A 26,167-nucleotide genomic window follows, 5' to 3' on the forward strand; every position below is an offset into this window, starting at 1 on the left:
TGAATGTGGAGCATGTACGCAGGGGGTGGGAGGGTCCTGCCTTGGCCACGCCCCTCTGAAGTGTGTCCTGTGGGGCAGAGCCAGAGACATGCAGCCACGCGGGCCGCACGGAGGAATGAGGGGAGGGGCCTTCCCTGACCACACCCTCGAATACAACCACACCAACAGCACTGGTCTGGAGGTCTGGACCAAACGGTTTGTGGACTGGATGTGTGCAGTGTGTGTGTGAAGGTCTACTTCTACACAACTTGGACAGTAAAACACATTTAGTCACAGTTATCCATCACATCACCCTCCACCAAGCTGAGTTGAGCATCAGGGCGACACTCATCTTGGCCAAGCAGAATCCTTTACACGGCCGTGTGTTGGGCCACGGTGGCGCTGTGTGTTGGGCCGCGGTGGTGGCGGTGTGTGTGTTGGGCCTCGGTGGGGCTGTGTGTGAGTGTTGGGCCGCGGTGGGGCTGTGTGTGTGGTGTGTGTGTGTGTGTGTTGAGCCGCGGTGGGGCTGTGTGTGTGTGTGTGTGTGTTGAGCCGTGGTGGGGCTGTGTGTGTGTGTGTGTGTTGAGCCGTGGTGGGGCTGTGTGTGTGTGTGTGTGTTGAGCCGTGGTGGGGCTGTGTGTGTGTGTGTGTGTTGAGCCGTGGTGGGGCTCTGTGTGTGTGTGTGTGTGTTGAGCCGTGGTGGGGCTGTGTGTGTGTGTGTGTGTGTTGAGCCGTGGTGGGGCTGTGTGTGTGTGTTGAGCCGTGGTGGGGCTGTGTGTGTGTGTTGAGCCGTGGTGGGGCTGTGTGTGTGTGTGTGTGTTGGGCCTCGGTGGTGGGGCTGTGTGTGTGTGTTGGGCCTCGGTGGTGGGGCTGTGTGTGTGTGTGTTGGGCCTCGGTGGTGGGGCTGTGTGTGTGTGTTGGGCCTCGGTGGTGGGGCTGTGTGTGTGTGTTGGGCCTCGGTGGTGGGGCTGTGTGTGTGTGTTGGGCCTCGGTGGTGGGGCTGTGTGTGTGTGTTGGGCCTCGGTGGTGGGGCTGTGTGTGTGTGTTGGGCCTCGGTGGTGGCGGTGTGTGTGTTGGGCCTCGGTGGTGGCGGTGTGTGGTGTTGGGCCTCGGTGGTGGCGGTGTGTGTGTTGGGCCTCGGTGGTGGCGGTGTGTGTGTGTTGGGCCTCGGTGGGGCTGTGTGTGTGTTGGGCCTCGGTGGGGCTGTGTGTGTGTTGGGCCTCGGTGGGGCTGTGTGTGTGTTGGGCCTCGGTGGGGCTGTGTGTGTGTTGGGCCTCGGTGGGGCTGTGTGTGTGTTGGGCCTCGGTGGGGCTGTGTGTGTGTTGGGCCTCGGTGGGGCTGTGTGTGTGTTGGGCCTCGGTGGGGCTGTGTGTGTGTTGGGCCTCGGTGGGGCTGTGTGTGTGTTGGGCCTCGGTGGGGCTGTGTGTGTGTTGGGCCTCGGTGGGGCTGTGTGTGTGTTGGGCCTCGGTGGGGCTGTGTGTGTGTTGGGCCTCGGTGGGGCTGTGTGTGTGTTGGGCCTCGGTGGGGCTGTGTGTGTGTGTGTGTTGGGCCTCGGTGGGGCTGTGTGTGTGTGTTGGGCCTCGGTGGGGCTGTGTGTGTGTGTTGGGCCTCGGTGGGGCTGTGTGTGTGTGTTGGGCCTCGGTGGGGCTGTGTGTGTGTGTGTTGGGCCTCGGTGGGGCTGTGTGTGTGTGTGTTGGGCCTCGGTGGGGCTGTGTGTGTGTGTGTGTTGGGCCTCGGTGGGGCTGTGTGTGTGTGTTGGGCCGTGGTGGGGCTGTGTGTGTGTGTTGGGCCTCGGTGGGGCTGTGTGTGTGTGTTGGGCCTCGGTGGGGCTGTGTGTGTGTGTTGGGCCTCGGTGGGGCTGTGTGTGTGTGTTGGGCCGTGGTGGGGCTGTGTGTGTGTGTTGGGCCGCGGTGGCGTCCAACCTCGATGATTCTGCGGGCCTCCCTGTAGCGGCCCGTCTGCAAGAAGGCGAAGAAAAGGTCGTACAGCATCGTCATCTCACCACGTTCTTGGCTCACAAAATCCATGGCTGCCGAGAGAGAGAGAGAGGAGAGAGAGAGAGAGAGAGAGAGAGAGAGAGAGAGAGAGACGTATGTAAATTGTGAGAGCTCTTTTCTTCCCTGTTCATTGTTGCAGGCTGTGTAAACTTCTTCAAAAGAGCAGAGAGCATCTTGAGAACTGTACTCAATACAATCACACACAGCCAGACGGCCAGGTGTTTGTGTGTGTGTGTGTGAGAGAGAGAAATTGAAAAATTGAGAGAGAGAGAGAGAGAGAGAGAGAGAGAGAGAGAGAGAGTGTGTGTGTGTGCGTGCGTGTGTGTGTGTGTGTGAGAGAGAGAGAGTGTGTGTGTGTGTATGTGCGTGTCTGTCTGTGCTGAGAGCCAGAGTGAATGTGTATATGTAAACAGGAAGGTGGGGGAGGGGTCTTTCAGTATGAATCAATGTGCCCACACACATGTGAGTGGTGTGGAGACTCATCTAGGGCTTTATGCCCTGTGTGTTCATCGCACATTCAAATCACTACAGACACATGTCCACACCACACACACACACACACACACACACACACACACACACCCTTTGCAATCATTTACTAAAAAACTTGAAGTGCCCCTCCCTCTCTCTCTCCGCAAGTGTTGGCTAGGGTGGGTCATACAGCTCAGGAGAGAAGACCCGTCTGGGTGGAGCCGTCTTGGGGGGGGGGGGGGGGGGGGGGGAGACACATGTCTGGGACCCGGAGGTGTCTTGTCTTTAGCTCTCTAAAGCTCCCAGTGCTTAGAGAGGGTGTGTCACACTGCAAGAGGGGGCGTGGCTGAGCATGTCTGGGGAGGAGCCACGGTTGTGGGAGGGGGACAGTGGGTGGAGTGATGTTCCTGCCCACGCTGATGTTCCAAACACACTCAACATAATCGCCTTCATCTCCCTGACGCACACAGACTAGTAGGGCCATGATTCTTCATATTTTTCGCCAGTCTCGATCAAGTGACATACCTGTACAAGCGTCTGTGTGTGTGAGCGTGTGTGTGAGCGTGTGTGTGTGCGCTTCGTCTCACCTTTCTGCAGTAGGTCAGTATCTCCCTTCTCCACAAGGCCACACAGGATGTCATGAATTCGGGGGAGTCGATTATATTGTTTATGGCACTCCATAGTAGCCTCAAGAGCTCCAGCGAGATCTCCCCTAACACACACACACACACACACACACACACACACACACACACACACACACAGTCTTTCAGTCTATTAAGAGCGTTCCCTGAGGGTCTGAAACCACGATCCCATGGAGCCCAACAGATGGGAGTCCAATCATGTACAACTCTTCTGAACACAAGGACATGGCCTTAAGGTCAGCAGCTTATCTGAGCCCTCCCAGGCCACACCCTCCTCATCCAGGCCACACCCTCCTCATCCAGGCCACACCCTCCCATCACAGTCCTGCCCCTCACCCCCCAACAATGGGCTGTTTGACAGAATAAGGCAACAAAATTAGATCTACATGTGCACCATGGTTCTCCTTCTCTGCATCTCTCTCTCTCTCTCTCTCTCTCTCTCTCTCTCTCTCTCTCTCTCCTCTCTCTCTCTCTCTCTCTCTCTCTCTCTCTCTCTCTCTCTCTCTCTCTCTCTCTCTCTCTCCCTCTCTCTCTCTCTCTCTCTCATAAAGCGAAAGGAAAAGACGAGAAAAACCACCACCCCTATCGCTCTGTTGTGACTGTAGTGGCAGCCGTCGAGTGATTGGGTAATTACCATGCCAATCACACGGAGGTCAAAGCAGATAGGGCGTCGGGGGGGGGGGGGGTAGGTGGGGTGGACCGGCGAGGTTTTAACAGGTATAATTTGGGTGCTGTTTGCAGCCCACGGGGCCAAGCAGCAGGGGGCAGGGGTGTGTGTGCCTCGGACAGGAACGACCTTGGCGCTCGGGGAGGGGGTGGGGAGCATAAGAGCCGAGATGGAGCCCCGCCCCCAACGCCACAGTCAGCCAATCGGCTTAATTGAAATGAAGAGCACCAATATTATTCATCAAGCAGGAGTCAAGAGGCAATTGAACACACGCGGTGGATGATTGAGCATGGCACACACCAGGGGCGGGAGGAGGCAGCCATTACCCTGTTAAGACACACACATGTGATGGCAAAACTTTCAATTAGCAAACTACTAAAAATCCTTTTTCGGAATTTCTTTTTGCAGAAAATAACAACTCCAGTTGCTTTAGTAAAAATGCTCCAGTCTGTTACAGAAGTCAGAAAAGCAGCAGTTCAGACACTTTATCGCCCACAGCTAACATCGGTCTCCCTCTCAAAACCCCATTACAAGCCTAAACTAACCCTCCATTTCACCACTAACAGGCAGAAAGCAACTTTTAAGAGAAATCTTTGGACCCATCACCATGATATGAAGCGTCCCTAACGGCAATTACACCCCCCCAACCAACCACCCCCCCCCACCCCGACCCCGCCGCTAACCACCCCCCACACCACCAGCTAAGCGCCCCCAGAAAAAGACTTAACCATGTTGACGGGTTCAGAATTTCCCTGGATACAATTTAGCTGTCAGTGGTGTTCTGCCTTCCTGCATCAGGGAGCCGTTAATGTCACCAACTTTGCATGTCAAGCACTTTCCAGCCAATTAAGTCGCAGGAGAATAAAAACGAGGGGGGAGCGAGAGAGAGAGAGAGGGAGGGAGGGAGAGAGAGAGAGAAGCACAAGAGAGTGCTTTGCGCAAAGAACCTGAAGAATTAGCCAAGGAAGCTGTTCTCATCTCCTCTCCTCCTCTCTCCTCTCCTCCTCTCTCCTCCCGCCCCATATCTCACCCACCCCCTCTTTTGTTTGGCAGACTGGCATCCATGTTATCATCCGCTCTACACGTCTGGGCGAGAGCAAGAACGCTAAAAGGGAAAAGGCAGGAAAAGTGTGTGTGTGTGTGTGTGTGTGTGTGTGTTCACCGCGCGCGTTTTAATACTGAAGCCTGACGTGGTGATTTGTGATCCATGGTTGAGTTTCAGCTGCAGACAGGACACGCTGACAGAGTTGTCTTGTTGCTTGACAAGACTGTCATGTAGACCTGTATCTCTGCTCCTCACGTCTAACGCCCTGCCGCCGTTTCCTCACACGCGTCTTTGTCAAACGTGTGTGTGAGCAGCTCTCTTAATAATCATTTTTTTAAAAAAAGGAATTAAAATAATTTTTTTAAAAGTGCCACACTCTTCCTGTATGGCTGACAGGCGTGATCTCCTCCCTTCCTGTTGTTACCGTTAATGCGTCCCTCCCAGCCTCCCTCCACAAAAGAAAAGTTCCTGCCACTAGCCTTTGTCCCGCTCATTACGGGGGGGGGGATCAGGAGAGGCAGCCGTGGCCGTCGCACTGACGCCTGTCAGAGTTAATCCCACAGAGAAGCGTTCATTAAGTCATTATAGCTGCCACGCTGACAAGATACTGACACACACGGCTTTGTCTCCCTCCACAAGCCTATCCAAGATGGGGAGGAGAGAGGGATGAGGGAGGGAGAGAGAGAGAGAAAGGGGGGTGGACAGAGAGATGGATGATGGGAAAATGGGGTGGGGACATGCAGAGTTGAGACGCCTGTGGGATTTTGGGTGCTATGACGAACACTGACCACCGAGGGTGTCCAGGGAGAGACAGAGTGAGGGCTGGTCCCCCACGGACGTGTCCAGACCTGCTGCACCATGTCCAGGCACGCAGAGATCACTCCACCATCACTCCACCATCACTCCTCCATCACTCCTCCATCACTCCTCCATCACTCCACTCACACTCCCCATCTTCTCAAAGTTGTGAGCCAGAGTTTGGCTGCCAGTCATGTTTTGAGGGAGTGTGTGTGTGTGTGTGTGTGTGTGTGTGTGTGTGTGTGTGAGCACTTATCTGCCTCTCTGTGGAGTGTTGCCCCTGTTTCTTGGTGCTAATGAAGCGGAGTTAAATGAGAAAGCTTATCGGGTGTGAGGCAGCAATTAGGGACCATGTTACGCCGGTGTGTTTGCACCACTCAAGTGACAGGAAAACAAACAGCCTTGGAAGGTGTGTGTGTGTGTGTGTGTGTGTGTGTGTGTGTGTGACTCTAACACCATGTACAACCCTGTATTCCCCAGCAGGGAGGGCACACAAGGGGGGAGGCACTTACGCACTGCTCTGCATGTCCCCGGCAAATCCAGCAATTAGCACAGGGCGCATAATTAACATGCAAATGAGCTGATCTACTTAAAAGCGCCTCTCGCAAATAGACCCCAATGGAGAGTGGGGGGAGGAGGCGGGGCCGAGCCGCCAGCTCACACAGGCAGAGTGCCTCTCCCTAGCTCCCATTTGCATAGCGCATTTTAGCCAGAAGGCGATGATAGCCATGCACGCCCGGACGAGCTGACAGGGACGAGCCGTCTCGCTGAGGTGGGAATTCATCTGGAGATCTGGAGGCAACCCAGCGGGCCAAGACTCTTCCGGAAGGTTCTGGTTAAAAACAACGGCCCGGTCCCGAGGGCAGAGAGGGCCCTAGAGCGTGTCCTGAGCGTGTCCAGAGCGTGTCCTGTCTCACTCACTTCTCCAGGTGCGCGGTGACCAGCGGAGAGCAGAGGTTAGTGGAGGGGGTGGTCAGGCCCAGCGTGAAGACCGTCTCCTGCAGACGGCGTATGGTGGCCACGTCTCCCTCCATGGCGGACGCGTTGAGCATGTGGAAGAAAGTGCTGGCCGTGTTGTCCTTGAAGGTCACGTCCTTCTCCTTCATCTCCTTCAGGATGTCCACCGCCTCTGTACACCAGACGTATGGGGACGGGGGGACAGAGGTCAGACCGGCTGTGATTAAAGACCCGCCCCCATCTCTGATCTGCTGTGATAAGACCCGCCCCCATCTCTGATCTGCTGTGATAAGACCCGCCCCCATCTCTGATCTGCTGTGATAAGACCCGCCCCCATCTCTGATCTGCTGTGATAAGACCCGCCCCCATCTCTGATCTGCTGTGATAAGACCCGCCCCCATCTCTGATCTGCTGTGATAAGACCCGCCCCCATCTCTGATCTGCTGTGATAAGACCCGCCCCCATCTCTGATCTGCTGTGATAAGACCCGTCCCCATCTCTGATCTGCTGTGATTAAAGACCCGCCCCCATTTCTGATCTGCTGTGATAAGACCCGCCCCCATCTCTGATCTGCTGTGATAAGACCCGCCCCCATCTCTGATCTGCTGTGATTAAAGACCCGCCCCCATCTCTGATCTGCTGTGATAAGACCCGCCCCCATCTCTGATCTGCTGTGATAAGACCCGCCCCCATCTCTGATCTGCTGTGATAAGACCCGCCCCCATCTCTGATCTGCTGTGATAAGACCCGTCCCCATCACTGTTCCCGTCCCTGTCCATGGCCTGCTTCATACTAAGGTTACTAACCTCTATGTTGGGTGTGTGGTTGAAACAGGGGTCTCTGGAACTAATCCATACTTCCTTATTAAATTTATTTTACTCTATTATCTTACCCAACTGCTTCTGACTTTTATTGTGCTTACCGTTTAAGGGTTACAGAATTTCAACCACAGATGCATCATAACCTTAGTTTCCAACCTTAGTAATGCACAGATAACAATACTGTGTAATTTTCCATAATTCTCTTTTACTAAATGTTGTGATATTGTATTGTGTGTGTATTGCACAGTATATGTATAATATTATTTGTGTTTGTGGTACAACAGAGCTGAATTACAAGTAGCAGCAGATACAATTAGAACAGACGTGTGGGGGGGGGGAAAGAAAAAACAAAAAACTAACAGAACCAGTAAGCCACACCCATCCCACAGACTGCGGTTTACTGGGACTAGTGCTCTGAACCAGCTTACGTTTGCCCCTCAGTTCCATGTGGCTGTCCCCCGCAACAGGGCCCCAGTGTCTCCACCGCACGCCCCACACACCCCGCACGCCCCACACGCCCGGGCAGGAGAGGAGAGGAGTTGCTAAAAGGCTCCTTAGATAATTTCATGTGGGGAAAACAAACCGCTATTAAAACAACATTTTGCACCCAGCGGGGATGCGAATGCCGGCGTATAATGCCAATTCGCTTCTAATTGCTACTTGCATTTCTAAACGAGACTACAATTACGGGCCCCACAATGGCGGTCGGCTGCCCCCCCACACACACATCCTCGTGGCTCCCTGCAAAAGCATCCCGGCAAATTATAGGTGTGTGTCGGCACGGCCGGTGGGACCCGGGGGGGTCGTGGTCACAGGCACAGCGCCGGGCGCCCGTCGAACACCCCCCCCACCCCCCCACCCCCATAATGGATGCTTTTTGCTGGGCGGCGCTCCCATCTGGCGGGGGGTTGGGGTCCTCGCGTGGCCAACGTGCCCCCCCAACGAGGCGATCTCAACAGCTGCTTTGTCAGCGAGCCAGATAATGAAGACGTGTTTACGCCGCGTTTAGAGACTCCCTAATGGGATGATACCGATAGGGTCAGTTTGCACCGGCGATACTAATCACGGCTCGCCGGACCGCAGAGAGGAGACGAGAGAGAGCGACCGCCTGCTGGCTCCGCCCACCGGACGGTCCTGGATCAGCCACGCCCATGTCTCCACAGCCTGTGGACGCGGGACTAACGTAGGGACGTCACAGGACATTTCCACTAAAACACACAACTCTCTCCTTCACAGCAGATGTCTACTGGTGACTGCCACTTGCTACAGACACACACACACACACACACGCACACAGGCACTGGACTCCATCTAACGCCTTTGGTGGAAGAAGGAAGCGTAGTTGAGTTTAACAGCTGGATCAGAACTCTTAGCAGCGAAGGGTAAAGTGGTAACGTGGTGCCCTGCAGGGGTCAAAGGCCACGGAGGTTCTGTCAACTGCTGGCGTGACCTTGACATGCCGTTGTGCTCAGTGAGGTGACATTTCTGATGCTGGACCAGGAATCATCATAGTGCAGGGACAGGGGGACAGTTGTTCGCAACATCGCCATCCTTCAGGGTTGGGGGGAGCTGTTGACAGTCAGGGATAGCTCTGCTGTGCGATGAGGGTGTGTGTGTGTGTGTGTGTGTGCCCCCCCGCGATCCAGTCACCTGAACGCAGAGCCCTCGGGTGAATGCACCGTGTCACTCTGGGAGAGAGATCCGGGCCGGGAGAAACGGGGCGGAAAGGAGATGACGGAGCTGATGCAAGACGGGCGGTGGGTGCGTGGAGACGCCCAGAGGTGCGATTCTCTCGCCCGGCGGCCTGCCGTAGCCACGCGGGAGACGACGGAGCAGCGGGGCGTGTTGATGCGGGAGACCAGGCAGCCGAGCTAATGGCCGTCCAGCCACTCGGCCTCACGCGCTGACTGACACGGGCGCACACCCCCCCACGCACACACGCCCTCGGCTGAATTCACATGCAAATGTGCACGCGGCCGCACGGCCCCCCCAGAGCCACACGATACGCCATTAGGATCAGGACGGATTTGGGTAATTCCGTTAAAGTGGAGGCGCTCCTGTAATTTTCCGCCCCGCTCCGTGACAGAAGGAGTCCGGGGGGGGGGGGGAGCAGAGCGGAGTGACACGGCGTGAAAAGGGAGAGCGGGTGTGTTTTCGCCATCACCGCACGCACAAAAGCAAAAGAGGAAACACACTTATTGTAATTGTGTCTTACACGAGCGCGGAGAAACCCACCGTGGAATTCAGGTAATCGCTGATTAACGTGGCCGTCCGCAGAGACACGCACTCAACTCGTGCGCATACACACTCGTGCGCACGCATGCTCAATTTTTGAATTTTGCCAAATGAAGTAAGCATTTCTCTGAAAGCATCTTTCATATATAATGTAAAAGTCTCTGCAGCACTGCGGGTGTGAGTGCACCTTACATGCCTTCACCATCACTCCAGCTTTATTCTAGACGTCCTCCCGTCAAAGCATGAAGTCATCGTACAGCATTTAAAGGAAAGAGGCCCGTTTCAATCCACCTGAAGGAACTCGGACTCGATGAGCCTTTGACGCTTTCTGGACGCTGCTTGTACCAAGATTAAAACTGTGAATGTTGCTAGCGGGTAGAGGGACACTTAAGCTAAAGCACCCATGGTTCAACCAGCACTGGTCCTTGAACTTTGACCTTTAAACACATTTCCCTTTGGGGATGGATCTCCACCTCATGATCACGTGATCCCCAGAGTGGATTTACCTTCCAGCTGTTTGTGTTTGACGAGCACCTTCACCAAAGCCAAATACTTGTTGGAGTCGATCACCGCCTCAGAGTCCTTACGGGCCCTAGACAGAGAAATCAAAACACACTCAAACACAAGCGACTCCCATAATAATGCTCAGGCAAAAGTTGGTGTGTTAAGTTTGAAAACCTCAGACAGGTTTTGCGATTTGTTCTGGGACGTACCAACACCTGCTCAGACTGAACCCAGATGGGCAGAAGCTCATCACACATCAACCAGTGAGTAAAACAGTCAGGATGGTGTGGGGTGTGTGTGTGTGTGTGTGGAGGGGTATCTCAGACTGGTCCCAGGTTACTCACGTTACTCGAATATTGTGAGACTATTGTGGTTTCCTCTCAACCAGGCACATGGTGAGTTCAGCAGCGTGATGAGAGGCACTGCTGTGTGTGTGTGTGTGTGTGTGTGTGTGTGTGTGTGTGTGTGTGTGTGTGTCAGGTCTACTCTAAACTCACAGCTCTCTCTTTAAGTTCAGTGCCTCTTCGGGGTTGTCATGACGACAGCACAGGTTGATGAGCAAGGCATAGCAACTGGTGGACATCTTGTCCTCGTGTTCAGCTTTTAGCTCCAGAGCCCGGGACATGTCCTACACACACACACACACACACACACACACACACACACACACACGCTGTGGTCAAAACACCTCAGAAGCTAACAGAGCAGGACAAAACAGACTAGGCTTGTCCCGATCCGATATTTGGATCGGATCGGCTGCCGATATTTGCAAAAAATGCGTATCTGTATCGCATCGGCAGGCACCAGAAAATGCCAATCCAGACTCCCGATCCATTTTTTAAAATATCCGATCCGGTTCCAGCGCACCAATTTAGATAATTCATTCCAGTTTTGATGTGTTTGACAGTGAGAGTAAAATCTGGTCCGCATTTTCCAGCACACCTTCAGCACACGAGCATAGCATCTCAATTTAGCTCAGTGGCATCTCCTAACCATTAAGACGGCCATGTAAATTTGAAGTTATCGGTAAAAATGTCAGTTGTGTGGGATTATTTTACCTTAAAGGACGACAAAGACGAAGAGGTAGAGTGCAACATATGCCACAGTAAAGTTAAGCGTTGTGGTAAAGCTGTAAGAACTTTTAATACCACCAATCTAATCAAGCATTTAGCAAAATACCACCATAAACAACATGAAGAGTTTCTAAAGAAAACCGAAGACAAAAAGAAAGATCCTACACAACTAACACTGGCAGAAACGTTTGCGAAGCGTGACAAACTGCCACTTTTTTAAAATACAATTTTCAATATTATTTGCACTTATGGCTTTTTAAGACTTGGTTTACTGATGCCATTTCTGTTTGTTATTTATTATTTTGTCTATTTTGAGTTTATTCATTGCTAAATAAACAGGTTAGTTTCTCCTTACCAACCATTGTGTATTATTCAAACACACCTAATTCAGCTGGCTACTTGTTATCAAGAGTAACATGCTTTTCAACATGAGTTTGACAACAAAGTAAGTTGGCTAAATAACATTAAACTTTAATACATGCTCGCATAGGCCGGTATTGGTATCGGCCGATATCGGTATCAGATCGGAAGTGCAAATAAATATCGGTATTGGATCGTAAGTTCAAAAAGCTGGATCGGGACATCCCTAGAACAGACCTTGATCTTGTGAGGCCGAGAAAGACACAGAAGTGTATATGTATATTTTGAGAGAGAGAGAGAGCGAGAGAGACACCTCTTCTGTGCACAGCGCACTGATGAGACGTTTGAAGGTCTGTGCAGCCATGACCTTGTCCCCAGATGTCTCCAGAGTCTTCAGCTTCTCCAGCATCTTCTGCAAGGAGAATCTGTCCTCCGACCCCTGAGAGACAGTGGAGGTCAGTGACACACACACAGCCCGTGGTTCTGGGACACTCACACCAACAGGTGAGGGTGTGGAGGGTCCCAGCGCAGACAGAGAAGACTGCCCCACACTTACACTAGGGCTGGGGATGTCCGTGGACCTCAGGCTCTCTTTGCTGTCCACAAGAGCAAGAACATCCTACAGGAAGAGAAGCAAAACAGGCGTGTGAAACACCACCAACGCCTACAATTCCCACGAGGCCCAGCTCAGTCTACTTCCTGGTTTAGCTCCATGTCGTGCAGTTACAAAGAAGCAGGACCTTAATAAGCTCTGGCACGTGGTACGAGACCAGGATGTTTCTGATTCCTCTGTAGATGTTCACAGGAACGATGATGCCCTGCAAACACAGGACACGGATGAAACCACAACGGCCCACTGGCTGGCAGCAGCTGCACGGTGGTGTGGCAGGTGGTGGTGTGTCTACGTCAACCCACCCTGTGCTGGAGCTGGTGGAGATACTCCCTCAGAACCCCCTCTTTGCTCTTAACCTCCGATTCAGTCATTCCATCAAACAGGTTGTAGAGGAAGTAGGCCATGTTTTCTGGGTGAGGGAGAGAGTTCATCAGGACGTATGTGGATAAACACACGGACACAACTCCAACAAGAGGGATAAACAGAGTAATAAAGACACCTGACAGGAGAGTTTCTTGATAAAAAGTTGTGTGTGTGTGTCTAAAAGAGCATTGCAGCTGTCTGGAGTGAAGGGTGTGGTAATGTGTGGTGGGTGGATGAAAGCATCACACACACACACACACACACACACACACACACACACACACACACACACACACACACACACACACACACACACACACACACACACACACACACACACACACACACACACACACACACACACACACACACACAGGGTAGTTATGCCGGGCTGCCCTGCCACACAGAGGTGTGTGTGTGTGTGTGTGTGTGTGTGTGTGTGTGTGGAGTGAGAGGACTCGTGTGTACCTGCAGGCGCAGTGTCAGTCTGGCTCAGGCGAACATCTTTATAGAGGAGCTCTGTGATCTGGAATTAGAGACCACAAACAAATTAATAACAGATTTAAAAAGAAGGAGTAAAGAACAGGTTTATGAGGTGAAGCACATCCCATAATAGTGGACAGAGCTGGAGGTCAAAGGGGACTACAGCATGTAAATACTTACATTGGCCATGTTCTCCACATCTTTTGACCTGCAGGGGGCAGCAGAGGATCAGAAATATTGGGAAGACAAGCACAGACATTCAAACTGAACAACTGTGGGTATGTACTACACACACACGGGCTCACTCACAGCAGATAACCAGACACACACACACACACCCCCCCACGGGCTCACTCACAGCAGATAACCAGCCAGACACACACACACACACACACACACACACACACACACACACACACACACACACACACACACACACACACACACACACACACACACACACACCTCATCTGGAAATGAATCCAGGACAAAATACTGCTAGAACTTGTTTTAAATAAAGAACACAGTACTGGAATACATGTGAGAAGAAGAGATGGATTAATAATCACACACAGCTCCTGGAAACAGGAAACTCACACTCACACTCACACACACACACACACACACACACACACACACACACACACACACACACACACACACCCCTGCGTGTGTGTATTGATGAGCACTAGCTGAAAGTCTCTATTAATGATTAAATTATCCCGACCTTGAGCAGGCACAGGTTGCCACGGAGACAGGGTCACAACATTCCCCCCGCCCTCCACCCTCCTGACAACCCCAATTAGCAGCCCGACGACCGTCTCCGACGACGACCGCCCTGTACTGTTCTAATGCATCTAAATGGTCTACTACACCCAGTGGAGCACCGCCCACTATATCTCGGGTCTGATCTATAAATCAGAACCAGATCAGACAGAGATCTCGTTCAGGATGAGGACAGACTCTGATTATTTAATCTTTATCTCCTCTTACAGACGATCGTTTACAGTTACAATACTGTTCATATTACAAAGTACAATGACTTCTAACTCCGTTTAAAGATAGATTTGCCAAAAATACGTTCGGGAGGCTGTATCTGTATGCATAAAGATACCAGTATAACACACACACACACACACACACACACACACACACACACACACACACACACACACACACACACACACACACACTTACCTCCTGAAGCCAGCATTCAGGGATCCTCTCAACGCACTGGGGTCAGTGGCAGGTAAGGAGGGAGATGACACTGCAGAGAGACAGACAGGCCCGGTCAGACAGACAGACCCGGTCAGACACACACACTTCCTGCTCTTCACACACACACACACCTCAGTGACATCCAGACGCAGAGAAAACTGTCCTGAGCAGGAGTGTATTCTGCAGCGAGGCACACAGTGCTAAACACCGCAGGTCTGATGATGGCTGGACCATGCGTGTACAACGCATCCTACACGGCCCGATGTGAGATCCCACAGGAAGACCTGTGTGTGTGTTTCAAGTCACGTTTATAAGAGGTGTGTGTGTGTGTTTGTGGGGGGTGTCTCTTAAGCAAGATGAAGACCTGAAAGCATCACACATTTCTGTGTATGTGAGTGTGTGTGTGTGTTTGTGGGGGGTGTCTCTTAAGCAAGATGAAGACCTGAAAGCATCACACATTTCTGTGTGTGTGTATGTGTGTGTGTGAGGTGTGTGTGTGGTACTCACAGAGTGCAAACAGTCTTGAAAGATTTCCAGTGATTGCTTCAGTATGAACCTCAGCTGAGAAAAAACATTCAGTGTCCACAGCCAATCCAGCATCCTGCAGCAGACAGCACCGTAAGCACACACACACACACACACACACACACACACACACACACAACTACCTTCAGAGCAGAGCAGGCATTGTCCATCGAGGGGAAGGTGGGTAGGACGTAGTTGGACAGGGTGTCCATATCGGGCAGAACCCCCAGCTCCTGCATGGCCTTCAGGACCTCCAGGGTTCCTGTGGAGTGGCGGAGGAACACAGAGTTAACCTGGTGGACCCGAAGTGGCTCTGAAGGCACACGTGCAGGATTAGATGGTTTAAAGAGGCACTGTGTGAAGGTAAAACAGCCCTGGAGATGTTCATGAGACGGCCTGGACCCCTCCACCACCCGCCTGCAGCCTTTCCACCTCCACCACCACCACCACCACCACCACCACCACCTCCACCAGCACCTCCACCACCACCTCCACCAGCACCTCGTGCCCCCCCCCGTGCCAGGCGTACACGTGCACCGTGGTGAACGAGTGTGTGGACAGGAGGGGTGCTCCACGCCGTCCTGTGCCCTGATCCGTGGCACTTTGGTTTGTGATACAGAGAACAGGTCCACCCTCTCACCAATATCCACCCCCATGTCTGAATAAAAGATAAGGGCTGCTTTTAGCTGCTATTAAATCCTGTATCTGTAAAACGCCCGGGACCTCCATCTACCCCATATACCCCATCCTACGCCTCCTCTCTCCACCGTGTCTCCATCTCGTCTCCGTCTCCAGCCATTCATGCTCCACGCAGCCCGATCAGACAAGCTCCTCTCAATGGGTCGTAAGAGCCGCCATCAATTCATCCCTTTGCCATTCACTCTTTTTATGAAGGGAGCACGCCTGCACCTCTTCAATAATCCATACCCCCATTTCCCTGGTACGGCTCGGGAGGGGTTGTGGACCCAGACACCGCTGGACGCTTCGGGTCTGGCATACAGGGCAGAGAGGGGCGCGTCTGCTGTGCTGCGGAGTTTCGTGTGCGGAGTGCGGTGGAGAGAGGGGGAACGGAGGGAGGATAAAGAGACGTTTTACTTCGAGAGCAGAGAGTGAAGCGTGTTTTCACACCAGCACCTGAGGACAAACTCCAGCCGTGTTTCACGGGAGAGGCCACAGTACATCAACACCAGTGAAACTGTAGAACTCGGGTTGGTTAAAGAAAAATGAAAAAGGGAAAAGAAAAAGACTAGAGGCAAATTTAGAATCTCCTTGGCACCAGAGGATCAAGTGCTGGACTTTGTGGTACGTTTATCATGCAGAGAACAGATCCATACGTACGACAGTATGTACTTTTACCTGCTGTTTTACCTGCTGCCTGTTACATCTCAAATGATCTCAGAGAGGATTTTTTTTGCACCTTGAGCTTTATAGTTCTATACATGTAAACAGCTGAACTCCCTTAAGGCTGAAGGACACATTGGAAGTTTGTAAAAGAAGTTTTAGAACCAGAGCACACACTCTCCAGACTCGTTCTTCCATAGGTTCACAAAGTGTGGGAGATCCTGACAAGCGCAGAAGAAAAGCCAGCTACGTCAGGCCCAGCTACGTCAGGCCCAGGGACGGCAGCACATAAGAGTGTGAACATGACTGAACATGGAGACACACCGACCGGCAAATGAGGCTGGATCACATCTCCACCAGGGAAGTGGAGGTCACAGGAGACGAGCTAAAAGCCAGGAGTGGGTGGAGGAGTCACTCCCCTCTCCTCACACCACTTTAGGAGTGAGAAACACCCCCCCCCCAGCGTTCGCTCGCGGATGGTCAGACAACACTAGCATATGTTCTCAAACTCGCCTGCCCAAATCTGCACCTCATCAAAATGCAACACCCCCCCCCCCCCCCCCCCCATCTCTCACTCACTAGTGGGGGGGGTTGGGGGGGGGGTTTGCCCGCTAGTGACACCTGTGGACACAAAGTGACACAGCACTTAATATTTCATGGCCATGCACAGCGGTGCGCGTAATCCAAAGTGAATTCCCTCAGAGCAGACACATATTTACATGAGACTCGGTCACTCCACATTCTGTCAGATTAGCTCCACCATGGCGTGGGTGCACGCGCACACACACACACACACGGAGTTGAGATCTCTTTTACGAGGATTACTGCCAACAACAAGGGAATTCACTGTGAAAAGAAACTATGTTCGTGCTAAACGGTCCAAGACGTTGGTTGTAGAGGTGAGAAGACTGCTGGCTCGTGAAAGTAAAATACACAGTCATACCAGAAGACTATGAGCACCTAACCAATAGTGGGAATAACCAGGACACTATGGAGACACTGTGGACTATATTAGGTGATGGAAGGATCTCATTCCAACTGCAGCAGAGCACAGAGCTCTACTCCCATCGTGTGGGGGTGCGCTAACACAGTAAACCTGGAAATGCAGGTGTATCCAGATGTGCTTCACTGGATTCAGGTGAGTTAGCAGGTCAGAGAAGGACAGCATGGTCACCTGTTGTGGTCCTGAAATGACCTTCTGGTTGGGTATTACCATGTTGATGGGTACCATTACCATCAGGGGAGAAATGTTACCATGTAGGGGTGACCCGTTGGGTTTGGACCTGCCCACTGACATTCAGGGCCTCCTGCAGGTGTATTAGTGGTCCAAGCTCATGGTAGGAAACGTCCCCCAGACACCTACATGCCCCCACCACCTCTGGCACACAGACGTCTCTTAGAAGAAGTTCTCACGCGTTTTGGAAGTGTATACTCCATCTTCCATCCACTTTATGCAGCTCGGACCTGGATTCATCCCAGAAGTTGATGTATTTTATTGTACCCTCCAGAGTCCGTTCGTGGTACTCCGTACAATGTGGCGGTGATATTCAAGGTGACCCTTGGTCAGCATTAGTACCGTAGCATCTGCTGCAGGTCCAGACGTAACAGTGGTCACGGTGTGCAAGAAGTTCATTCTCTCTACATCTTCACTTCGGCTGCTATAGAACATCCCGTGTGTGTGTGTGTGTGTGTGTGTGTGTGTGTGTGTGCAACAAATTCTTTCAAGTTGCATCAGCAATGTACCCAAGCAGAAATCATTCCAAATTTGGGATGGTTATAATACTCGGATATGACTGTGTGCATATTACACACACACAGACACATGTTTTTGAGAATGCCACAAGTTTTTTTAAGAACCTTTTGTCAGATGTGTATATAATGTGTGTGTGCCATATTTTGTCAATTGTGATTTTTACACCCCAATCGAAATTTGTCCTCTGCTTTTAACCCATCTGTGCAGTCAGAACACACACACACACACACTAGTGATTACTAGGGGGCTGTGGATCAAACGTACCCAGAGCGGTGGGCAGCCCTAGCCTGGCGCCCGGGGAGCAGTTGGGGTTAGGTGCCTTGCTCAAGGGCACCTCAGTCATGGCCTGTCTGGGAATCGAACCCGTGACCCTCCGGTCACAAGACCAGTTCCCTAACCGCCAGGCCATGACTGCCCCATAATATGTATATGGTACATTAATAACTATTCGATACATTTTGAACTCATCCAGTACGAATAAAGACTTAATATTTACAGTGCTGACATTTTTTTTTAAGACTTCTGTAGTTCGCCTTGGCGTGCTGGATATCGGCTTCTGGGTAAGATCTTGAGTGATGGAGACCCATTCTTTCCTAGTCAGTTCTTGGAGTTGATTAGATCTCCTCACCACAGGTTCAATGGGACTGAGATCTGGGGAGGTTCCTGGCCATGGACCCAAAATGTCAATGTTTTGTTCACCGAGCCACTTGGTCATCACGTTTGCCTTGTTACGTGATGCTCAATCATGCTGAAAAAAAAAAAAACACTGTTCATCTCCAAATTGCTCCGGGATCGTTGGGAGAAGTTACTCTTGGAGGATACCGTTACTTATTCATGGCAGTGTGCAGGCAAGATGTTGAGTGAACCCCACTCCCCTGGATGAGAAGAGCCTCATACATAAAGCGTCTCAGGATGCTTCACTGTTGGTATAACACAGGACTCATGTAGCACTCACCTTTTATTCTCTGGACATTCATTTGTCCAGATGTTCCAAACAGTCTGAAGGGGCTTCATCACAGAGAATAACTTTCCCCCAGTGCTGTACAGTCCAGTCCCTGTACTTTCTGCAGAATGTCAGTCTGTCCGTGATGTTTCTCTTGGAGAAATGTGGCTTATTTCCTGTCCTTCTGGACACCAAACCATCGTCCAAAAGCCTCGTCTCACTGTGCGTTCAGAAGCGCTCACACCTGCCCTCTGCCAGTCCTGAGCTCTGCACTGGTGGTGACCCGATCTCGTAGCTGCGTCCTCGCTGGGAGACGGTCCTGACGCCAACTTGACTCTCTTGGCACCCTGACACGTTCATCACTGCAACTGAAGCACTCTCTTGAAGTTGATGCTGATTGGATAATTGGTTGAGTGTTGCTGATTGGATAATTGGTTGATTGGGGTGGATCATACTAGCAGTACTGTCCTTGCCTATGAAAACCTTTTGATGCAATGATGAATACACATGTTTTCTTGGAGGTAACTATCGTTAACAGAGGAAAATTAAAAGCACCACGACACTTAAAGGTACCAGGCTGCTCTTCTAATCAGCATGACTGTCAGATCAGCTGTCTTGTCCTCATTAACCTTTTCTCCTGAGCTAATGAGATCACTCACTGAAATTATGTTAGCAGGCCATTTTGTAGGGCTGAAATGCAGTGGCTAGAATACAGTAATTTTTGTAATAGTAATTTTTACGACAGGGAATGACTTTGCAATTTCAATCCATATAATCACGCTTCATAAACTAGAGTTAAGATTGTTATAAATTGCCATGAATTGTTATATATACAGTGCCCTCCATAATTATTGGCACCCCTGGTTAAGATGTGTTGCTTTAGCTTCTTATAAATTGAGTTTTTTTTCTAAATAATATAGGACCACGATGGAAAAAAGAGTAAAATCCAACCTTTAACTCAAGTGCATTTATTCAGTAGGAAAAAAAATCCCACATTAAGAAATAATTGTTTAACATCAAATAATGTGTGCACCCCTGATGTTAATACTTTGTACAACCCCCTTTTGCCAACAAAACAGCACCTAATCTTCTATAATGTTTCACAAGATGGGTGAACACAGAAAGAGGGATCTTCGACCATTCCTCTTAGCACAATCTCTCTAAATCATCCAGCGACCTGGGTCCTCTCCTCTGCACTCTCCTCTTCAGCTCACCCCACAGGTTTTCAATGGGGTTGAGGTCTGGGGACTGAGATGGCCATGGGAGGAGCTTGATTCTGTGTGTGGTCAACCATTTCTGTGTAGATCTTGCCATATGTTTAGGGTCATTATCTTGCTGAAAGACCCAGTGACGACCCATCTTCAGCTTTCGGGCAGAAGCCACCAGATTTTGTTTTAAAATGTCCTGGTATTTCAAAGCATTCATGATGCCATGCACCCTAACAAGGTTCCCTGGGCCTTTGGAAGAGAAGCCGGCCCCCGTATTTCACAGTGGGCATGAGGTGCTTTTCTGCATACTCAGCTCTTGTGTTACGCCAGACCCACTTACAGCATTTGTTGCCAAAAAGCTCTATCTTTGTTTCATCTGACCAAAGCACACGGTCCCAGTTGAAGTTCCAGTACTGTTTAGCAAACTCCAAACGTTTTCATTTATGATTGAGAGTGAGAAAAGGTTTTTTCCGTGCATGCCTCCCAAACAGCTTGTTGGCGTGTAGATAGCGCCTGATGGTTGTTTTGGAGACTTCGTGACCCCAAGATGCTACCATTTGTTGCAGTTCTGTAACAGTTAGCTTTGCAGAACTTTTTATTTCTCTTATCATCCTCCTCACTGTGCGTGGTGGCAAAATAAACTTGCGTCCTCATCCAGACTTGTTTACCACTGTCCCAGTTGTTTTAAACTTCTTAATAATTCCTCTGACAGTAGATATGGACAGGTGTAGGCGAGTGGCTATTTTCTTGTAGCCATTGCCTGACTTGTGAAGGTCAACACACATCTGCCTTACTTGAATGCTATGTTCCTTTGTCTTTCCCATGTTGAAGAGAAATGGCCTCTGTGTCACCTCATAATTATACCCCAGGGAAACAGGAAGTTGTAAATTGCTAATTAAATGTTCCTACATACTCTGATTAACTTCGTGAACTACTGTAGAAGTGACAGAAATTCTTTAATTACATTTATTTCCTAAGAATTGTTAGGGGTGCCAATAATTGTGGAACAGGTGATTTTATGAAGAATAATTATTTCTTAGTCAGGGATTTTATTTTCCCCCTTAAACTTCACTTGAGTTAAAGGTTACATTTTTCTACAATTGTCAGTGTAAGAGTATGTTTCCACAATAACAATTTAATTTATTAGAAGCTAAAGAACACATCTTAACCAGGGGTGCCAATAATTATGGAGGGCACTGTATATATAATATACATATATATACACACACACACACACACACAGTATATTATATATATATATATATATATAAAGGGATGTACCAGGTAATTAGGTAATTAGGTTTGGTAGCACATACTTTGTCAGGGTCTGAGTGATTTGCCATTATAACACCAACATCATAACGCCAACATTATCACGCCAACATCTACCAAACGCATCATCCTGACAGCTGAAACACTTCTTGAGATATGCATAAAATGCCCAAACGACCACACCAGATGATTCACATATTCACATCAAAAATAATGATCACATCTGAGTTAAGTGCAGTAACTCTTGAGACTTGTGGTGCAGATCAACACTGATGCTAGTCATTCTGCAGCTAGGAATGAACTTTCACTCACTGAACAGAATCTCAGGACTCACCTGTGGTGTTTTTGTCTCTCTGATGCTGAGTTAACAGAGGCCAGAAGTAGTGAGGTCTGATGGGAAGACCTTCCTCTTTCATCGCCTTCATCAGTCCTATCACCATATCTAGAAGGACAAGGGAGGCAAGAGTGAATACATCGTCACACCTTGCAAAAGAAAAGAACAAGCTCAACCCCACACACACAGTCCCACACACACACACACACACACACACACACCCCACACACACACAGTCCCACACACACACACACACACCCCACACACACACAGTCCCACACACACACACACACAGTCCCCCCCACACACACACACACACACACACACACACACACACAGTCCCACACACACACACACACACCCCACACACACACAGTCCCACACACACACACACACACACAGTCCCCCCCACACACACACACACACACACACACACACACACACAGTCCCCCACACACACACACAGTCCCCCACACACACACACACACACACACACACACACACACCCCCCACACACACACCCCCCCCCCACACACACACACCCCCCCCACACACACACAGTCCCCCCCCCACACACACACACAGTCCCCCCCCACACACCCCCCCCACACACCCCCCCCACACACACCCCCCCCACACACACACACACACAGTGTCCCACACACACACACACACACAGTGTCCCACACACACACACACACACACACAGTGTCCCACACACACACACACACACACACAGTGTCCCACACACACACACACACAGTGTCCCACACACACACACACACAGTGTCCCACACACCCGTCTTCTTGGACTCCAGGGCGCAGTACAGTGTGAACTGCAGTGGTGTGGCATGTAGGTTGGAGTCCTTCAGATCTTTGCAGAAACCAACCAACACTTCAGGTGACTGTAAAACAGCAACACATTATTTTAATATTTTCACTCATGCAACACTGTGTGAATCCATTTGTACACCATGAGGCTGGTGTGCTGTGTGCAGCCCTCTGTGAAAGGCCTGCCAGGTCGTCTGTGATGAGCCTAAGGGGCTGTCACCTTGTCCATGTTTACGCAGTGGCGGAGGAAGAAGTTGCCCTGGTCTGGAGTGTCACCATTATGGGCGTCTGCCTGCATACTGGGGAAGGATTTCAGCACTAGAAACGCTGTGTGCTCGTGTCCCTGGGTGACCAGGCTCAAACACAGGTTCATAGCATCTACAGGACACACACACACACACACACACACACACACACACACACACACACACACACACCGTTTAAAAACCTCACAACGCTGAGCACTGCTGGTTAAAGCAGAGCAGGCAACCAGACAGGAGGTGTGGGGGTCAGGCAGGGTGGGGGCCAGGCCGGGTGGGGGCCAGGCAGGTTGGGGGCCAGGCAGGGTGGGCTGAGGGAGGCTCACCTGGCACAAAGCCCCTGTCATGCCTCAGTCGCTCCATAACTTCGGAGACGTGCTGCTGGTACCCGGCCCTGGTCAGGCTGAACACCACCTGCATCAGGTCTCTGTCCGTCAGACTGACGTCTGCATTCTCCGCTGCGTTCAGGGTCTGGGTAGAAGTGTTGGGACAGAACTGAGCCAGTACAGCAGACAGGCCATAAAAACTGACAGACTGATGTGCGTTTTTCAAGTCATGAATAAGTAATGTGAAGAAATTCTTGATTTTTATACTGATATAAAAGTATACTGATGTTGGCCAGGCGTGTGTGTTCGAAACACAAACACCAGTGGTGTTGCTGGGTGCCCGAGCCCCCACCAGAACACACCTCCTTGATTTTGACAAGGTCTCCCTGTTCAGCGTAGGCGACGAGCAGCGCCAGGTACGTGTCGGGTCCTGGGTCGACACCGGTGCTGCGCATCACAGACAGGATGTTCACGGCACTCTGCATGTCTCTGTGCAAACGCAAACACAGAGGGTTGATTATACACAAACAGCCAGACGGAGAAAACGGCAAGCGATATCCACCGGCCTGCGTAGCGTTAACACCTCACCCCGCACGGCTGTGCCCCGTCACCAGGGAGTCGAACACGGCTTCTGTGATGGGCAGGTCTTTGCTCTTCATGAAGCCCAGGATTTTACTGCACACACACAGACCATGTCAACCAAACTGCTACAATGATGGGGGACTGACCCATGGCCAATATCTCTACTGGAGATCACACGTATTCGCTTGTAATTAGACGTAAGGATAATTCAGGTCAGTTCTCACCTGGCACCTTCAATGTCACCAACTTGACAGTATGCTGCAATTAGTCTTTGATAGGTTACCTGACAACAGAATCATTACTTTAGAACAAGACAAAGTTTAACCCAAATAACATCCTCATAAATTACAGATTTTCTCAATAACTTGTTTTAATAATGAAATAACTTAATTATTATGCAATGAATGCATGTTATAATTAATTTTCAGATAAGAAAAGCGTGTAGGACATAATCATCATCATCAGTCACAACTACACAACTGTTCCTACACAACTGTTATTGATTATTTGGGTTTTACATCCATGGGCAGCGGGAATCTTCACCGCAGGCTTCACTCACTCTGTTGGGCTGCACGTTGGCCGCTTCCATCTTGGCGAGGAACTCGGTGGGGGAGAACTTGAACTCGTTCTGCAGGTAGACCTTCAGGAGCGCGTTGTAGTGGCTGGCATCGTAGGTGGCACCTGGAACAGAAGCCGATCTGCTGAAGAGGACGTGCGTGTGTGGCTGGACTGCGGTGGTGGTGGTGGAGGTGAGGGCTCTTACCCAACTCCAGCAGCTTCTCCCAGATGTGGTGGGCGAACTCCGTACGCTCGGCCAGCGGCAGCTCAGGCAGGAGGGATCCACAGCTCCTGAGCAGAAGGAGGGCCTGGTTCCCACTGGGGTATCCTGGAGAAACAGGGCAGTGTCCCAGCGCTCCATCAACCGGTCACCAGCACCATCTCGAATTTCATCAGAACTGGACAGCACTGCATCACGCAACCCATCACGCATGACCCAACGCAGTGTAACACGACCCTGTCGTACCTTTCCTGCAGATGTCATGAAAGATGCGCTGCAGCAGAGTTTTGGTGACGCGGCCCGTCCTCCTGACCGAACTGTCCAGTTTAGCGAGTGCCCAGTCGAACTGCTGGGCCTGACTGGTGCGCACGCCGGTACTGGAGTCATCTTCAGACGCCCCCTTCTGCTCCGCAGCTGCACCATAGAACCTCGTCCCTAAACACGGCCGGGCCGAGCCGCATGGCAAGAGACTGAACACAGAAGATGTTGGAGACCTTTAGTGGTCTGCACAAGAACCACCAGCAAGCCAATAACTACGTTCCTACATGAAGATCTTGTTTAAAGACGCGTGAACACGTGTGATGAAGAACATCGACCTAATGACCTAATAAACAGACACGTGAAGACAAAACTAAATTAAAAATACTTACTGCTGCAAAGAGGAGAAAAAACGACTTTTATGTGCGTGTGTGTGTGCCATATTTTGTCAATTGTGATTTTTTACACCGCAATCGAAATTTGTCCTCCGCTTTTAACCCATCTGTGCAGTTAGAACACACACACACACACACTAGTGATTACTAGGGGGCTGTGGATCACATGTGCCCAGAGCGGTGGGCAGACCTAGCCCGGCGCCCGGGGAGCAGTTGGGGTTAGGTGCCTTGCTCAAGGGCACCTCAGTCATGGCCTGTCTGGGAATCGAACCCACGACCCTCCGGTCACAAGACCAGTTCCCTAACCGCCAGACCATGACTGCCCAAGATAAATACACTTTTTATACAGCTATATTACACACACCGAGGTCGTGAGTTGTTGGGATCACATAAAACCAAAATGAACGAGTTGGTAGGACCTCACAGATGTGATCACAGCACAGAACATCTCACTGGGTCCTGATGTGAACCACACTGAGTGGATAAGTGAGATCCGTTTCTACACGGTGGTTTATACGAGCTCCAGTATCTCCTGAAGTCTCACCACGGTCCACATCACAGATCATGATGACGAAGGTGTCCAGTGTCCTTCAGTGTCTCAATGACACACACACACACACACACACACACACACACACACACACACACACACACACACACACACACACACACACACACACGTGTGTGTCTCTGTCCTACAGACCCACCTGTGCACGTGTGACCATCCCCGGGTCGCCTGTCCACAACAGACCGCGACTCTTCCGGCGCCCGCCGCTCCGCCACAGAAGCGACCGACGGTTCGTCCGTGATGGCGCGTCCCCGTTACACGCAGCAGCGGAGAAGATGCGGATCTCAGCACCCGGGTGGACCTCAAGAGCGCCGCCATGTTTGACCTGCACAGTGTGGAAAAGGGCATCCGTACCACGTGACAGGCTAAACGTCACCGGACGGGCGCATTCGCTCCAGAAATGGGGGTGTTTCGTTTTACACGTTTAAGAAATCGCTGTGTTGCTTCGAGAATTACGGTTGATTCATTAGGATTCAAAGATAATAAGATATGCTATTCTATTTATTTTTCACAACATGTGCTAAATGTACGTTTAAGTTACGGTGCTGTAAGTGACTATATGGAT

At 50.9% G+C, this 26,167-nt stretch overlaps 1 protein-coding gene across 1 annotated transcript in view; it reads right to left on the reverse strand.

The window, feature by feature from the left end:
* lrpprc (leucine-rich pentatricopeptide repeat containing) overlaps positions 1 to 25,950 on the reverse strand; it is a 42,951-nt gene extending 17,001 nt beyond the window's left edge. The window contains exons 1-25 of the mRNA XM_076974699.1: positions 25,742 to 25,950; positions 24,628 to 24,851; positions 24,367 to 24,489; positions 24,163 to 24,284; positions 23,828 to 23,886; positions 23,610 to 23,696; positions 23,384 to 23,510; positions 23,022 to 23,166; positions 22,656 to 22,813; positions 22,404 to 22,509; positions 21,605 to 21,712; positions 14,897 to 15,015; positions 14,736 to 14,829; positions 14,208 to 14,277; positions 13,191 to 13,218; positions 12,996 to 13,053; positions 12,467 to 12,573; positions 12,292 to 12,369; positions 12,108 to 12,170; positions 11,865 to 11,990; positions 10,616 to 10,746; positions 10,121 to 10,206; positions 6,523 to 6,730; positions 3,035 to 3,159; positions 1,902 to 2,008 (exon numbers count right to left, since the gene is read on the reverse strand). Of these exons, the coding sequence (XP_076830814.1) occupies positions 1,902 to 2,008; positions 3,035 to 3,159; positions 6,523 to 6,730; positions 10,121 to 10,206; positions 10,616 to 10,746; positions 11,865 to 11,990; positions 12,108 to 12,170; positions 12,292 to 12,369; positions 12,467 to 12,573; positions 12,996 to 13,053; positions 13,191 to 13,218; positions 14,208 to 14,277; positions 14,736 to 14,829; positions 14,897 to 15,015; positions 21,605 to 21,712; positions 22,404 to 22,509; positions 22,656 to 22,813; positions 23,022 to 23,166; positions 23,384 to 23,510; positions 23,610 to 23,696; positions 23,828 to 23,886; positions 24,163 to 24,284; positions 24,367 to 24,489; positions 24,628 to 24,851; positions 25,742 to 25,950 (2,868 nt within the window). The remainder of the gene's footprint in view (positions 1 to 1,901; positions 2,009 to 3,034; positions 3,160 to 6,522; positions 6,731 to 10,120; positions 10,207 to 10,615; positions 10,747 to 11,864; positions 11,991 to 12,107; positions 12,171 to 12,291; positions 12,370 to 12,466; positions 12,574 to 12,995; positions 13,054 to 13,190; positions 13,219 to 14,207; positions 14,278 to 14,735; positions 14,830 to 14,896; positions 15,016 to 21,604; positions 21,713 to 22,403; positions 22,510 to 22,655; positions 22,814 to 23,021; positions 23,167 to 23,383; positions 23,511 to 23,609; positions 23,697 to 23,827; positions 23,887 to 24,162; positions 24,285 to 24,366; positions 24,490 to 24,627; positions 24,852 to 25,741) is intronic.
* Positions 25,951 to 26,167: the final 217 nt, after the last annotated feature.

This window comes from Brachyhypopomus gauderio, chromosome 15, assembly GCF_052324685.1.
Source record: "Brachyhypopomus gauderio isolate BG-103 chromosome 15, BGAUD_0.2, whole genome shotgun sequence".
NCBI lineage: Eukaryota > Metazoa > Chordata > Actinopteri > Gymnotiformes > Hypopomidae > Brachyhypopomus > Brachyhypopomus gauderio.